Source organism: Podarcis pityusensis (genome assembly GCF_964106645.2).
Source record: "Podarcis pityusensis genome assembly, chromosome: 1".
Lineage (NCBI taxonomy): Eukaryota > Metazoa > Chordata > Lepidosauria > Squamata > Lacertidae > Podarcis > Podarcis pityusensis.
This window is the reverse complement of record NC_138028.1, coordinates 82,592,938-82,609,371: the sequence shown is the minus strand read 5'-3', so window position 1 is coordinate 82,609,371 and position 16,434 is coordinate 82,592,938. Positions and strand designations below refer to the sequence as shown.

General features: G+C 44.5%; 2 protein-coding genes and 1 long non-coding RNA gene across 3 annotated transcripts in view; 1 reads left to right on the top strand and 2 right to left on the bottom strand.

Annotated features, from left to right (window-relative positions):
- The window catches only part of OSBP (oxysterol binding protein), a 25,919-nt gene extending 15,390 nt beyond the window's left edge, over nucleotides 1-10,529 (bottom strand). Inside the window, exon 1 of the mRNA XM_080994316.1 lies at nucleotides 10,030-10,529. Coding sequence (XP_080850442.1) covers nucleotides 10,030-10,367 — 338 coding nt within the window. The 5' untranslated portion in view covers nucleotides 10,368-10,529. The remainder of the gene's footprint in view (nucleotides 1-10,029) is intronic.
- Nucleotides 7,437-13,322, top strand: LOC308471740. The gene is made up of 2 exons (XR_013983136.1): nucleotides 7,437-8,594; nucleotides 10,706-13,322. It is a non-coding gene; the product is annotated as an uncharacterized lncRNA (long non-coding RNA).
- PATL1 (PAT1 homolog 1, processing body mRNA decay factor) overlaps nucleotides 12,910-16,434 on the bottom strand; it is a 19,463-nt gene continuing 15,938 nt past the window's right edge. The window contains exons 17-19 of the mRNA XM_080994334.1: nucleotides 16,290-16,381; nucleotides 14,769-14,918; nucleotides 12,910-14,096 (exon numbers count right to left, since the gene is read on the bottom strand). Coding sequence (XP_080850460.1) covers nucleotides 14,075-14,096; nucleotides 14,769-14,918; nucleotides 16,290-16,381 — 264 coding nt within the window. The 3' untranslated portion in view covers nucleotides 12,910-14,074. The remainder of the gene's footprint in view (nucleotides 14,097-14,768; nucleotides 14,919-16,289; nucleotides 16,382-16,434) is intronic.

The following is a 16,434-nucleotide window of genomic DNA, read 5'->3' as shown; positions in this document are numbered from 1 at the left end:
GAACTTCTTCTGTCTAGTGCAACTACGAATAAGAATTCTATTGCCTTGCATTTCTGATCCTTTCAACATACCTCTAGCTTACAGGCACACCCTAAACTTTAGACAACCACTAGTTATCCTTTGTGCAGCACTGTTTTGATTTGCAAACCTTTTGGATGTGCTTTAGCTCTCTTGACAACCTGGTGAGGCAGCAATTTCCAGAAGGGCAGCAAAGACAAATACTCCTTTTGGTGAGGCAGAATAATACTTTATGGATGGAAAAGAAACTAGCAACTTGGCTAATGAGTCCATGACGGAAATGGATTATGGAGACCTTAGTTTGACTCATTTAGGAGGCTTTTTAGATAAAAACAAACATGCGTGAAAACATGGCTGGATTATATACTACAGGTGATTGACATGGGAAGGATTCAGTCATATGATCTATGTATCTAGATATCTAGCCTTCCTGCTGCCATATTAGTTTTCTTTGTGTAGGACTTATTGATGGTCCATGGAGGAACATGAAAATCAAGTGCAGACCGAGGTACTAAAGTCCAGGAACAGTTTTACCAGAGGGCTATTTGTCCAGAGCTGCCTCCTGCTTTGGACCGTATTAGCTGGGCTTCCAAGTCCTACCCCGTTTCCCAAAATTATGCAGTGGTACCTTGGTTCTCAAACGCCTTGGTACTCAAACAGCTTGGAACCCAAACACTACAAACCCAGAAGTAAGTGTTCTGGTTTGTGAACTTTTTTCGGAAGTCAAACGTGCTCTGTTTTGAGTGTTACACTTCCAATTTGAGTGTTACGCTGAGGTCTGTCTGCTTTTGGTATTTATTTTGCGGTTTTGCTTCTGCGGCTCTTTTTTGTTTGTTTTTGCGACTGTGTGGAACCCAGTTCAGCTACTGACTGATTGATTGTGACTGCAGCACATTGTTTATTACTTTCATTTTATGGATCAATAGTCTTGTTAGATAGGAAAATTCATGTTAAATTGTTGTTTTAGGGTTTGTTTTCCAAAGTGTGGAATGGATTAATCCATTTTGCATTACTTTCTAAGGGAAGCGCGCCTTGGTTTTGGAATGCTTTAGTTTTGGAACGGACTTCCGAAACTGATTCAGTTTGAGAACCAAGGTACCACTGTATAACCAAACTGTCATCTGTCCAATGTATGGCAATCAGATACAGTCTGCACAAAGTTGTAGGCATCATGTCACTTGCGTTGACTAATCATTAAACTGACGTGCTGAAAGTTAGTGAGCAAGTTATTTACCACTCACTTTCTCAAATGCTTGGCAATACTGCACAACCCAAATAGAAGTTGTTTCCCCACTTTACAAAATATGTAAAGCGATTCCCTGGCTGGGATGACCCCCTTGAGTGGGGCAGAAGGGAAGGAAAAGTCTCCTCTCTGTTACTGTGATCACTAGTGGCAGGCATTTCTATTAATAGGGCAATCTCTTGAACTTTGCAGAGCGTCCTGATAATTTCAACAAGCTGGCCGTCCCAGCCACACACGCAAGAGCGGACAGGCCAGATGGTGGGGGATTTTACATTCAATATTGGGACTCGGCCAGACTTGTAGGAGTTTGGGGGCGTTAAAGCCAGAACTAGACGCAGACCAATGTGTCTAAACTCAGAGAAAATGCTGGATTCTCAAGAAGCACATTCACAAGATAAGGGTGTGCATGCATGCGTGCGTGCATTTGTGCACCACAGTCCTTCCCAAGCTACAAGACTCTTGTCTACATGCTCATTAATGCAATGCACATACACAAATATATGAATATTTATATTATGGTTTCATTCACTGATGAGTGTTTTAGATAAAGTGTAATGGTAATTCCACAACACAGGAAAATTGTCTGCGATTCCTTCAAATGTCCAGAAATTGGGCATTTTTACCCTCTCCCTCAAAACACAGGGAGAGATCTGTCTCAACACCAAACAATGAAATGAAATATTGGGCTGAAGGAATTACGGGGATAGACAGAATTTGCAGCAGCATCCAGAAAAACCAAGTTTGATATTGGGTCTACATGTAACCTATTGAACTTGAGCCACTATACAATGGAAAACAGTAATATATCTATTATAGATATTATTATAGGTACAATTATTAAAGATATCATTATCTTTTATAGATATTATTCAACAGAGCAGATGCACTGAAATTCATTTCAAGGGATCTACTCAGAGCAAAAGTTAAGTCAATTACCACCCAGCCGATTCATTTGCACATTTGTATACAGTATATGTGTATCACATATCCTCAAGACACAGGCCTACAGGGAATTCCAGAGCTTGCCAGGAAGTCTCATGGATGGGAGCCCAGTGTGGATAAGGCAGTTGGAATGCAAAAGGCCTCCAGACAGCCAGGCCACCATTCATTTCAGTCCCCAATTTTCTCAGCATTCCCTCTGCCCAAGGCTGCGCTTACAGCTTTCCCAGTTTTGCAGAAATGACTAAGTATACATTCCGCCTACCTTAAGGCTCGCCAAATCCCTCCCCACTCTCAGCCCAAGACAAGAACAAAGTTCCCTATGTATTGACCTGGTACAAGGCAGAGCCATCTCCTTTCCACTGCAAGGCTGAGTAGCACATAGGCAACAACAATGCACACACACAGCCTGCTTGGGGCTGGCACAGAGAAACTGCCAGAATGCTTCATCACAGAGGCCCCGGGTTTACTGCTTCCTCCTAAACCTTGGGCAGAGGGTAACTTGGCATTCCTTCCTTCCAGCAGGCTGAGTCCACTGGGGAAATATGAGCCTGGTTTGCCAGCTATTCTTATCCTCCAGAGTCCAGTTACTTTATGAATAATACAGACCAAACTACGGGAGAGGCGCTAACAAGTCAGCCATCTCTTCCTGAGTAAGGCATGGCTCCCTCAAAATATAGGCCTTTAAATTAAATGTTCGCTGACTAAAAACCAGGATGTCTACACAGGGGCAAATTCCCAAAGAAGTGGCACAGGGTGATTTTAATACCTTTGGCTAGATTTGGTGTGAGGAGAGCAAGGGTTTGCACTAACAATGCAGGCTTGATGTCATTCAAAGATGAGTAGACAACACACTGAGGGAGGCATTAATAAGAAGGGGCTGCAGACAGTCATCCATAGTATGTTTGTCTGGAGGCAGCAGACCCCGAATCTCAGCACCAAGAATCCCATGGCATTCCCCTGACAGTAGCCAGTACTCCTGGATACTGGCTATTTTAGTCTTCCTTGGATGTTTGTACAAAACATTCCTTCCTATAGGATCGCTAAAGCCACCCTCCTTGCCACCGTCACAAAATATGGATCAGGAGATAAGTAGAGCACAACAAATAGTCCAAGTGAACATCACTATTGCAAGTACTTTACCAAAACCTCATCAGAAGGGACTTAGTGTCTCATTAGCACATTCTTATAGTAGAGGGCAGATGAGACTCATAGGAAAAAGACAAAGGTCACCCTACTACCTGTGCCTACAGCACTGCACGGCTGATGTTGTGATACATTCAACCAATCAGTAAATATGTCATCTATCCAGGCACGTCAGAGAGAAATTGTATGTAAAGTAGGCCAGGATCTGGTGGGGTTGCAATAACTCTGGAAAAGGACATGTCTCCACTACAGATTTAAATTGGTTTAACTATCACAATTCCTAACCAAGGGTCCTGGAAGTTATAGTTGTGTCCAGAGGTGCCACCTTCCAAAGTACATTGAGGGGGCCTGACGCAACGTCCTGACATCGCTTGTGCCCAGCTCTGTGTTCAGCCTCAACAATGGGGGCCTCGGCCCCCTCAAAAAAGCTACAGTTCAAAATCCTTTGCAGGAAAACGTGAAAGCTAACTCAAATATTGCAGAGGTGCCTTGGCTCAAGTGTACCTGAAGGAGCATTTCCACCCTTATCATTCTGCCCGGACACTGAGGTCCAGCTCCAAGGGCCTTCTGGTGGTTCCCTCACTGCAAGAAGTGCGGTTACAGGGAACCAGGCAGAGGGCCTTCTCGGTAGTGGCGCCCACCCTGTGGAATGCCCTTCCACCAGATGTCAAGGAAATAAACAACTATCTGACTTTTAGAAGACATCTGAAGGCAGTCTTGTTTAGGGAAGTTTTTAATGTTTGATATTTTATTGTGTTTTTAATATCCTGTTGGAAGCTGCCCAGAGTGGCTGGGGGGGCCTGGCCGGATGGGCGTAGTATATGTAATAAATTATTATTATTATTACTAAGTTAGAGACTAACTCTCTTATGTTTCTGAGGAGCATACAATTCAAGGAAGACAAAACTGGCCATGTATTAGATATGCATAATTTACTGTTTACTATCAGTCAGAACCCAAAGCATCACCCTCATAATCCTTCTTAAACATGGAAGTGACAATAGGTTATGTATGGCCCATTAACACAGGACAACCCAAACCTGGCAAAAGCATAGGATATTAACTGCAACACCTTGATATATGTGTCACACCATCACATATATAAGCAAAAAGCACCATCTTTTCTTTTTCACCTACGGGTTTCTAAACCACCCCATGGATCTAATAAGACTAATAAGACCCCATTCCAAAGTCTATAACATCCAATTTAAATGATCAAGAATAAGAGCCTCAGTTTGGCTGTACTGATTTAAATCAGTATTGCCATTTTTAAATGTATGCATTTCCTGAACAAGCAAGTGTACTGATCTATTGGGTAGTAACTAAACAGAACCTTTGTACAACATAGGATCAACCAAAACCTTTGATCCCGAAGCCAACATGCCTTTTGCACTGCAGAATTATATCTGTTCAGAGAGAAAAAAAGATTTCTGCTTGGCTTTCTCTGTTCACATGCCAGATCACTTACCTGAAGACTAAAGGCTGCAATCTCTATGTAGATTTACTTGAGATTAAATTCCACTAAACACAATGGGCACTTACTTCTGAACAGACATACAGTGGTACCTTGGTTTAAGAACAGTCCGGTTTAAGAACAATTTGGTTTACAAACTCCGCAAAACCAGAAATAGTGTCTTGGTTTGAGAACTTTACCTCAGTCTAAGAACGGAATCTCAACGGTGGAAAGACACCGGTGGCGAGAGGCCTCATTAGGGAAAGCGCACCTTGGTTTAAGAATGGTTTTGGTTTAAGAACGGACTTCAGGAACGGATTAAGTTCGTAAACCGAGGTACCACTGTACATAGGTTTGGATATTAATGCTGTAATCCTACTCATGCTTATTTGGAAGCAGGTCCCATTGAATCAAGTGAGATTTCCTTCCAAATAAACATGCATACAGTTGAGCTATAATGGTGTCCGGAACTTTCCAGGAGCAAGAGCTGGTACTTAGCGGACAAAACAGTGTTTCTCCCTGCATTAGAAAGAAATAATATCCATGCTGCTTCCTTAGTAAAGCCCTAAACATCAACATTTAACTGAACATGTCACAGGACTCATGATGTTGGGAGGGTGCAAAACAGTACAATCCAACCAGTCAGGGTTCTGAGTATTTGTGGTGTTATACAGGATGACATTTCCTAGATCCTCATGCATTGGATAATTGGTCTCCAGTACCAACAGGAAGACACAGCAGTGTATCACATTTACTGCTTGATCTCTGATGTTGAATAATTTTATAACAGACCTTGTTTTTGCACAGAAAAGCAAGCTGCAAATCAGAGGGCTTAATAGATGGCCATGATGAAGTTTTAGAGATTATGTGTAAGCATTCACTTGCTTGTTCGTATGGGCGCCTCTCAACTTACACAGGGGTTACATTCTGGGAATAGTGCATAAAGCCAAAATCGCATATGGTCAAAACACATTGGGTTCAATGGTGGGTGGGATTGCCAAAGTATTTTTCCCAAAACACCTGCTCTTCTCTGCTATATATACACTAGCCATGTCCAACAGGTAGATCGTGATCTACCGGTAGACCACTGGATGTCTGCAGTAGATCACTGGCTCCCCCCAAAGAAGCTGAACAACTGTGGCTCCCCTTAAAAAAGCTCAACATTTTACCTCCTCCCTGAAAAAACTCAACAACTTTAACCTGAATCTCGAAAAAGGGGGTAGGTCACTGCCAGTTTTTAACTCTGTGAGTAGATCGTAGTCTCTTGGGAGTTGGCCACCCCTGATATATACAGTCATACATTAAAACATGAAGTCCGTTGGAAGTCCGTTCAACTTCCAAAACATTCAGAAACCAAAGTGTGGCTTCTGATTGGCTGCAGGAAGCACCTGCAGCCAATCAAAAGTCAAGGAATTTGCACCGGACATTCGGCTTCCAAAAATAGTTTGCAAACCGGAACAGTCACTTCTGGGTTTGCGGCGTTCAGGAGCCAAAACATTCGAGAACTAGGAAAACCAAGGTACAACTGTATATATATATGTATATATCATATAAACCTGCATGTACACAATTTAAATGTGTGTTCAGTTAAGATTTTCTTTAAAATTCAGTTGCTTTTAAAGAGAAACACTATAAATTAAATATTAAAAAGAAAAAAATGATTTGGCAATATCTAACAGTAGTCATATTTAAGAGAAGACCCATTGAAATCTTGGGTCTACTCAAAATTCAAAGCAGTTGGATTTTTCTTCTCCATTTTTAGCTGCTCTGAGCTTCAGGTTTCCAATTATGGGCTCTCTGATGTTCCTCAGCTGCCTGGTCTAAAGGCATTTATGACCTACTATGTGATACCAGAACAGATAAGCTAATGGCATCCAGAAAAGCCATAAACCCCAATGTGTGCATCAGAGCAGATCAACCAACAAGATGTCACTGGTTGAAGAGGACAATGAAATAAGTTGCAAGGTCAGAGGACAAGATTTATTGGGTGAATGAGTACACAGTCTATGAGTGAATGAGAACACAGTTCAGATGGGCCCTTAGCTAGTTATGAGTGAAAAACAAGCATTTTCCTAAACTTGGGCGAATAATCTTTCCTGTAACCCACTAGTGAAAAGGGGCTCTTTCTCTGTCAAACTGGTCACCACCATATTAGTCTGTTGTAACATACACATCAAAGTCTTGTGGCTACTTAAAGACTAATGGATTTATTACAACCTTGCATTTTGCAGCAAGGACTTCCATGCAGGTAAGTGAACAGGTTGGTGGAAGAAGGAAATGTGCTACTCCTTCTTCACTAACCTGCTGCATTTCATGCTGGCCACAAACGAAGGGATTTCTGTCCCTCTTGGTAGAAGGTTGTGTGTGTGTGTGTGTGTGTGTGTGTGTGTTTATGTACACACACACACACACACACACACTAACCTGCTAAGATGCTACTAGCCTATTTTTCCATGCTGGCCATGGAGGAAGAGCTTCTAGCCTCTTAGCAGGCATTTAACAGGCTGATTTATTATGGCAGAAGCTTTCAAGGTTGGAGTCCTGATGCATCTGACAAAGTGGACTCTGATCTACGAAACCTTATGCAACAATAAATTTGTTGCTTTTAAGGTGCCACAAGACTCCTTATTACTATTTGACCACACTCTTTATTCCCTTTACTACTGCACCTTCAAGGTCTGTTTCTGAAAATGCATACTTTTAGTTCAAAATGTTAAGTTAACAGAGGCCCCACAAAAAATGTGCAAGGGGAAAGATGTTCAAGGAGCCTCATTCGTACTCCAGACTTAACAGCAATGCAAAAGAACATCAGCAGAGAAGAAAAGATGCATATGGCATAGTAAGGCAACACCTGCTACACAGCTAATTATTACAGGACACTGGATTAGGCTCCACCCACCTGTCAACCTTGACCCACAAGAGGTGGGGAAAATAACAATCTGGCTCATTGGCCAAATCTAGCTCTCCACCCATGGATTAGGGCTGCTATCCTTGGATGCAAGTGTCATTGACTATAATGAGAGCAAACATGCGTAAGATTGGAAGCCCAGATTCCAGAAACACTTCTCATTATTCCATATCTCCATTCACCCTCCCACTACTTAGATTTCCCTTCTCTTTAGGAAATAACACAGCTGACGAGCAAAGCAGGGGCAAAAATGAGAACCTGAGCTCTCTCCCTAAAAATCTCAGAGGCATTCTGTTACGTTAGTTTCAACATACTTTTGATTAGCAAGGTAGCTGGAATAATAGTTTTTCTCCAGAAGTTCTGTTTGATATGCTGCTTGACAATCCTCCTGTTTTATGAGTGGAATACAATTAGTTGAAGTAAGCACAACAGGTGCAAGCTTGGGCAGTATGTATGGAGATCCTGGGCTGCCCAGACAACAAAACCCTCCTCTTAGCCTCACTGCTGTGGTCCAAAGGTAAGCAGAGCAGTATGTTTGGCACCAGCTGGGCTGCAATTGTTTGAAGTGATTTGTCTAATTCACAAATAAATGTTCATTTAACATGCAGAAGTAGCTGGAATAGGAATGCACATACAGTTTGGAAGAAAGTAGGTGAAAACTGCTGGGGCTTTACTATTCATCAGTGATATGGAGTAACATTTATGTGAAAACACAAGGGTGGCGCAGACATACAACACAGCACTGAAAGCTATGAAGGGTTGCTTAGAGAGACAGGCAACATATAATGCTAAGTATTTGTTTCTACATTTGCAGAAGACTCATGAAGAAACTGAATCATTTGAAGAAAGGTTTTGAAGCACGGATGGTTTGGGAACTCACAGTTTAAGTAAGTAACTCAAGGTAGGTTTTGTCATAAGTAAAAGGCCTCATTGTTTGGTTTCGTTACATTTGTAACACAGCCTTCCTTTATGGAGTACAGCAGCCCCCCCCCCAACTCGGCCCTCCATATGTTTTTTGGGACTACAACTCCCATCATCCCTAGTTAACAGGACCAGTGGTCAGGGATGATGGGAACTGTAGTCCCAAAACATATGAAGGGCCAAGTTTGGGGGTGCCTGGAGTACAGGGTTATCCTAATTTTTTTCACAATGAGGATGATTAAGTTGAGAGTTAAGTTACTTGCCCCAGGCTACTTGTTGAGCTCCACAGCCAAGCAGGAATTTGAACATAGCTCTCAATCCTAACAAGGGAAGGATGCATAGGGCAAATACAGTTTATGTGCAGCTTCTAACCTGCTGGGAAGAATTTCTCTCCTAACCAAGGAATGTTAGAAGCAGTGATTTCAGAAAAGCTATTTCTATTCCCAGCTTACATGGCCCCACAGCTAACATTGCCTGTGATAGTTACCTCTGCCAAATCCGCCACACCCAGAACACAGGTCTTTTGGAAAAATGGCTTGTGGCCATCATAGAATTATATCAACAGGCCTACATTTTTTGCATTTCTTTTTAAGTATCAAGTACTGTACACCAAAACACATCACAGAGGATGTATCTCTCAGACTATGTGTTGCCTGTGCCATTGGTTGCAACAGAGAATCAAAAAGATGTGGCCCAGTGATGCTGCCAAGGATGTGGAGGAGGAGGAGGAGGAGGAGGGTGTCTTAGAACACATTTGGCTTTTCTGCTGGCTGGCATAAAGGGAAGGAGAAAGCCGCAGAACGTCGCAGGTGTGGAGAAAGGGGAAATAATGTGGCTATCACCACCCTCATCTTCATGTCAGAATGCAGTACAGTGGTACCTCGGATTAAGAACCTAATTCGTTCTGGAGGTCCGTTCTTAACCTTGAGTACCACTTTAGCTAATGGGGCCTCCTGCTGGTGCTGCTGCCAGAGCACGATTTCTGTTCTCATCCTGAAGCAAATTTCTTAACCCGAGGTACTATTTCTAGGTTAGCGGAGTCTGTAACCCGGGGTACCACTGTACATGCCATGCATATCTGAGGTGGGGGTAGGAATGTAAGGCAGAATAGCTGAGGGGAGCCTCAGAGGTGTGGAAGCCCCCCTGATGCTTCTCAAGACGTGGCTAAGCCATGACACCCTCATGCCACGTGGCAGGGAAGTGGCTGCTCCACACAGAGGAGGCTGCTGCTGCTGCTCCTGCCACGCAGGCTTGGCCAGGGGGAGGAATGCCCAACCGGGTGCAGGCCGGCCAAAGGGAAAGAGGGTCACAGGCCTTGGGAGGCGCCCTGGGTGTGACCGGAGCAGGAAAGGGGCGTGGCCGGCCACCCTGGCAGGGCCGGCAGACGGGGCGTGGCCTCACCTGTAGTAGCTCAGGAGCCCGTTGCTCAGCACGAACCAGCGCCGCTGATACCCTTTGATGTAATTGGTCCATTTGAAAAGCCAGCCTTCGCGGGCTGACCCGGAAGTGGAGCTGGTGGACCCGGAAGCGGAAGTAGAGCTCCCCCCTGGAGTGCCTGTCACCCCCCCTGGGGCCGGTCCCCCAGGGCCCAGGGTGCCTCCTCCGCCGCCAGGCCCGGGAGAGGGTAGCGGGGGCGCTGGGCCGGGCCCACAGGTCGCTCCTGGGACGGAGGCGATGGGGCCGCCCGCTCCGCCAGGCGTCGTCGCTGGGCCGGGTCCCGCCGCTCGTAACTCCGACATGGCACCGCGCAGCACCGCCGCCGCCTTCGCGAGCCCCGAACTGCCTCGGCCAACGAGAGACCAGGAACCGCCGGAGGCTGAGCGCCTCCCTCCTTCTCGGCTTCTCCCTCCCCCCCAAACGATGCGCGTCGCGCCGTCACCCAACCCTCCCCATTAGCAGCGACGCCCACTCCAGGGGCCGGAGTCCCGCTTGGCACCGCCTCCGCGGCTGCTACTGGTCCAAATATGCCCAGGGGGCGTGGCTTGAAGCTGCATTGGCCGGTGAGGCGGCGTCGTTCGCTTCCCAATAGGCTTTCTTTCTCGCCGCTCCTATTGGTCTCTTCTCTTGTCCTTTGCAGGTAAAAACCAGTAAGCAGCTCATGGGGGGGGGGGGCGTTGCAAAGACGCTATCTCTGACGTCATCGTGGAACGGGAGCTCTGTTGGTTAGATGGCGAATGACATTTGAGAGCCAACGGTAATGGGCGCCTGTGAAGACGACGAGCCAGAGCTCCAGACCCAATGCCATTTGCACCCTAGCAGCCCAGTCCTGTGCCTGTTTACCAGGACACAGGTCTACCGAGTTCCAGGGGCGGGCATAAGATTCCAGCCTCACTTCAGGTTCCGGCCCCAAATTACCTGCCAACTCCGTTTTAAGAACTTAACTTTCAAGCAAATGTATTTAGGTCTTATTCCTCCAAAAATTGGCTTAGGTAGGAGCTCAAATATGTGGCTGCAAAAACTTATACCTTATGGGGATAATCCTGCCGTCATTGGGCTAACAGGACCAGCTCCCTTATGGATCAGTAGGAATAAAATGGTGAGTTTTTGGTAAAGGAAAGTGGGGGGCCCCAAGGATTTCTTGAGGTTGGTGCTTTTTACACAATCTAGAGTTAGGGATAACCACGATTGCTTAAGACATCAAATTATTCAGGGTGGTGGAACACAGATTGTGAAGAGTTCCAAACAGATTGCTCCAAACTCGGTGACTGGGTATTGAAATGGCCAGTGTGATGAACTCTTAAGCTGGCAGTGACAATTGTTGCGCTTTCTCCTCCTGAACAGATTGCCAAAACCTTGAGAGAGAAACTGCTGGGTTGCTCCATCTTTCCATTTTATTATTTGTTTTAAGTTATTTCAAATGGTTACCACCTCAAGTGCACACAGAAACGCAACATAAATGCAGTAATAAACAATTGTTCAAATGTATTTTTCTTACGGCCATTGTTGCCCTACCACAGTTAATAAATCCGCACCTGAATTTCTTACAAGAAAAACCATTTTAAATCCAACCTTGTTAATCTTAAATGGCAATCTCATTTGCTCTTTGCTGCAAGAGCTGGCTAACATGTTGTGGAAAAGGGCTGATTTCCCTTAAGCTTAGGTAACTGTTGCCCCTCACAGTAAAATGGCAGTATCTTAATCCTAACCTAGCAATGTAACATTTAGAAGGAGCTCAAGAAATGTTAAGATAGCTCTTTTGTTTTTTGTTAAAGGTAGCCAAGAACACAAACTGAAAAACACTAATGGGGCAATATGAAAAGCTAGCATTGTCTACATATAACTAGTCTTAGAGCAAGGCCTAATTTCATGCAGGTGGCAAAAGGAAAATCCTGAAAGCAGAAGAGGATGGTACAGGAGAAGGGGGGGGGGGAGTGTATTCTGACCACCCTGGCTCTCAGATTTCTCTCAAGGGAATGCAGCCCTCAACAGAAAAAAACCCTTTACATAGACCAGGGATAGGGAACATTTGGCTCTCCACAGTGCTACTTTTCTAGCAAAAGAGGTGCTGGAGCTCACCATGAACTTCTCCCTTGTTCTTTTAGAATGGCAGTGGCACCCACCTGAGATACTAGAGCTGAGCTCTGGCTGAAAAAAACCTCTGGTTTTCCAGATGTTAAACTACAGCTCATTGTCCCTGGCCATTGGCCATGCTTGCCAAGGCTGTTGGGAGTTGTAGTTCAGCAACATCTGGAGGGGGCAAAGGCTCCCCAGCCCTGACACAGACAGCTGTACAGTGGAACCTCGGGTTGCAAATGTGATCCATGCGGGAGGCATGTTGGCAACCCGCAGTGCCATGTCTGCACCCACACGGGTTGCAATTCAGCGCATGCGCAAAGCCCGATTTAGTGCTTCTGTGCATGTGCGAGCACCGAGACCCAGAAGTAACCTGAAGCATCTGTAACCCAAGGTACCACTGTACCTGAGTACAATTAAGCATAGTGGATAAGGCAATGGATAAAACCCTGAAGTGCAGCTCCAAGGGATATGACAAATTCCTGGGCCAAGGTGTGCTTTAATCCCTGCCAACAAGCCATTCCATGGCAGTGAGGAAAAATGAAGAGAACTGATGTGGGGTAGTACCACCTAAGCCAATGTACTTAACTGATTCATGCAAAATGTTTATTTTTTTCTTAGAGTCTTTATTCACACTTTACTACTATATTAGATTTGTCAAGCTTCAGCAGCCCATACGGAAACACCTGCTGTTTGGGTCTGAATGAGACAGCCCCCTCGTTTATAGAAAAGCAAAATCCATACACAGAACACTATGCACACTCCCCACAAGTATAGAATTTTTTTTTATTTACAATACCCTATAAAAATGTAAATTTAGAAATTTCATTAATCATAACCAAACCAAAAAGTAAAAGCACAATAATAATAATAATAATGGACCACTTGATCGTGTTTACGGAGAGGAGTAAAGAGTAGAGGAAAAGGATTAAGAAAGGTTGAAAGGCTGTAGGAAAAAGGAAGGTGTGAGAAAGTAAGTTAGAAATCTGGATTTAAGGGAGGTGTAAGGAGAATACTGTGGAGAGGCAGCCAGTTAGTAACAGGCGTTTACTGGTTGTAGAATACCTACATGTGCAAATTGTTTTTAAAAGCAAAGAAAGAATTAAAAAAAAAAACACCTCACCACATTCCAAAAAAAGGAGCAAGAAAACAGCAGGACCTAGCAGTGTATGATATTGAAACTCACTAAGATTAATCTGTTCCAGGAAAATTCATTCCTGGTACCTTATTGGTTACTCTACAAGGGCTCTTGGCCAGCTGGAGCTTGAAGCAAGGTGTAGGTCAGAGACAAAAAGCTCAGGTAGAAAGTGAGTCTCAGGAAGACTAGACAAATGTGCAAAGATGACATTGCTTCATCACAAGGTTCAGAAAAGGCGGAACAGTTTGCAGGACTGGGTGACGCCATTATGAGGCATGTGGCACTGGAAGAGGTGGGGAGACAGAGTCACCAGTGGGCCAATCAGAGGGACTTCCCGTCATTTAAAAACATTCCCAACAAAGGAGACACCAACAGGTCTCTCCATTTCCACAATAAATGTGGACTATTCTCTTCCTCCTACCCAGGCCGGTGTTCTTAGTGACAGGAGACAGGAAAGCGGAACTACTTTCCTTGCTAGTCCATCAGTAGTGCGCTGAGGAGAAAGCGGTCTGTGTAGGGAGGGAAAGCCATTGTGAAAGTGCTGAGGGAAAGGGGGGGGCTTGGGGTGATTCAATGCAGCAAGGACATGCAGAACTGCAAACTAGCAATGAGGGGCGGAGAAGGTAAGCACATCCCCAGCCAAGCTCAGAGCAAGAGAGCAATCTTCTGTGCTGGACCAGAGACACAATCCCACAAGGATTTATTCTGAGAAGGCACTGCCTCCTCTTCACCCACTAAAATACTCTGGAGGTGGCAGCAGTGATGGAGACCAGCGTGGCAGCAGTTTGAGGCCTTCTATCGTATTCCTTGAATTAACCTGAAACAGAAAAAAAGTAAGAACTGTCAAGAATGTGTACCCTTTCTAGCTACTGCAGCCAGATTCCTTTTCCCCCCAGCTCAATTTTGTTTCATATCCATATAAAAGGGGTGCAGAGCCTGTGGATCTCCAGGTACTGCTGGAATACACCTCATGATTCATGACAACTGGCTATATGCCAGCTTTTCTCAACCTTGCGTCCCCAGATGTTCTTGAACTACAATTGCTGTTATCCCTGATCACTAACCATTCTGGCTAGGAATGATGGGAGTTACAGCCCAGCAACATCCAAAGTTGAGAAAGCCTGGGCTATGCCGGCTGAAGCCGATAGGAGTTGGAATCCAGTAACATCTTAAGAACCACAGGGTCCCCACCCGTGCCAGACAGCTTCCTCAAAACTTAAATATTACAAAAAACTACTATAACAGTTGGAGAACTGACACGGAAGTCCAGCCAGTCCTTATTAGTGCACTTCCAACGATTAGCCCCTACTGTGGAACTATTGCAAGTGTGAGAATCACTGCCACAGCAATATCTTCTCCACTTTTCTCCATTTTTAAATATATTTTTATATATAATTATATATATATATTGGAGACACGATTTCTCCTTCCCGTTCTCCATTTCCACGCCTGACTTCTATTAATGTGTGGATAACATGACAATACTTACTGTAACTTTGTCTCTAGCACATTTAGTTTCTGCTGATCAACATAGCGAGAGAAGAGAGACAGGAGATTAGAGGGGGTGGACACTGGCTTGGCCAAGGCTGCCTGAGGGATCCGGAGAAGCTCTCTGGTTGCCATGAACATCAGTTCCGTCCTGCCAGAGACAAGGAAGTAATGGTCATTGTAAGAATGGCTTGCAGGGCTTGGAAGTGGAGGTTTGTCAAGAGAGGCGCTTGAGTTTACATGCCTACCACATCATAGGATTTAATCTGTAACCCACTCTAGAATTGTATTTGCAACGTAGAGCAGGTAAAATGTTTTTTACCGTAAACAGATTTACTACTGGGAGATAAGAGACAATTACCCCATGTTGACAGATATTTTAGGAAATAAGGATGGACACAGCAAGATTGACAGTACTTGACACCACATGACACTGTTCTAAAGTCAAACTTGATCAATTCAACAGGGGCACTGCTCTCAGAACAGTTGTTTTTGGCCACAACTTAAATTTGACTACCAATTGGTGAGGAAAAGGCAAACATGAGACCATTTCTGGAAAAGTTCTTTCCATTTGATATTAAAGGAGGCTGAAAGGGCAAAAAGGAATACGGTGATCCAAGTTTACGGAAGACAGCTGAGAGTCCTCTGGCGCTACAATTATAATCAGGAAGTAACCTTGACAGCTTTAGTAGACACTAAAAAAGCCATGATCAATATTCCAGCTGCTGATCTTTTGCAAGGATGAGACAGGAGGAGGAGAGAGGTCTTGAACCTACCAATGTGGGTATTTACAGTAAGTGGTTACAGTGCTAGACTTTCAGAAGAGGATGCTGCAGCTTTCTGCCTCCCCCTTCTACTCTTCCCAGCAATTTTAAGATAAAAATGTTCCTTCCCCTTGGGATCCTTCTCAAGGAAGGTTCATAAATGTAATAAACTATGGCTCTCACACGGTATATGGCCGAGATGAAGAGAACAGGTCCAAGTATACTTAGTCCTTAAGTTGTACAGTACAAGATCACCAGAGCTTCAAGCTTGCTGCCCTACTCCTAGGTGTAATTTGACAGGCTCTTAAGCACATGGTGAGCCATCTCTGTGCAAACTTCAAAGCAAGGACTACCAGCCTCAACTTATCAGCTAAAGAACCTGCTTTGAGTGTGAGTATATACAGAGTGCTTTTCCTTTACCAAGCAAACACAGCCAGCATGGTGGCAAAGACAAAATGTGCACTGAAAGAAGGCAATAAACAGATGAGCAATAAAATGTCTCCGCACTCCACCCCACATGCAGTACAGCAGTGGCAATTGTAACAGTATAGAATCAAGGGGGGAATTGTGCAAACCTCTAGAGCTAAGTAACTTGCTTCTCAGGTGCTACCAGCATGTACCAGAAACTATGCAAACTAGTCTTCACCTACTGTTGTGGATTAGCTGCATTAGTCTGAAAGTCAAACTCAAAATATTTTATTTTTGAAGAAATACATTTGAAAAGTAGACACGGCAAATGCCGGGCTGCTCAGACTCACCACTGGTTGTCTTGCAAGAGCTCTGTAGTAGAATCTGAACTCTGCAGTTCCTCCCCACGGCTCAAGACCAAGTACAGCAAAGAGAGGCCAAACTTAAGTGGAGGGGGAGAGAGAGAGAACAGAAAGGAAAATTAATGCTGCAACC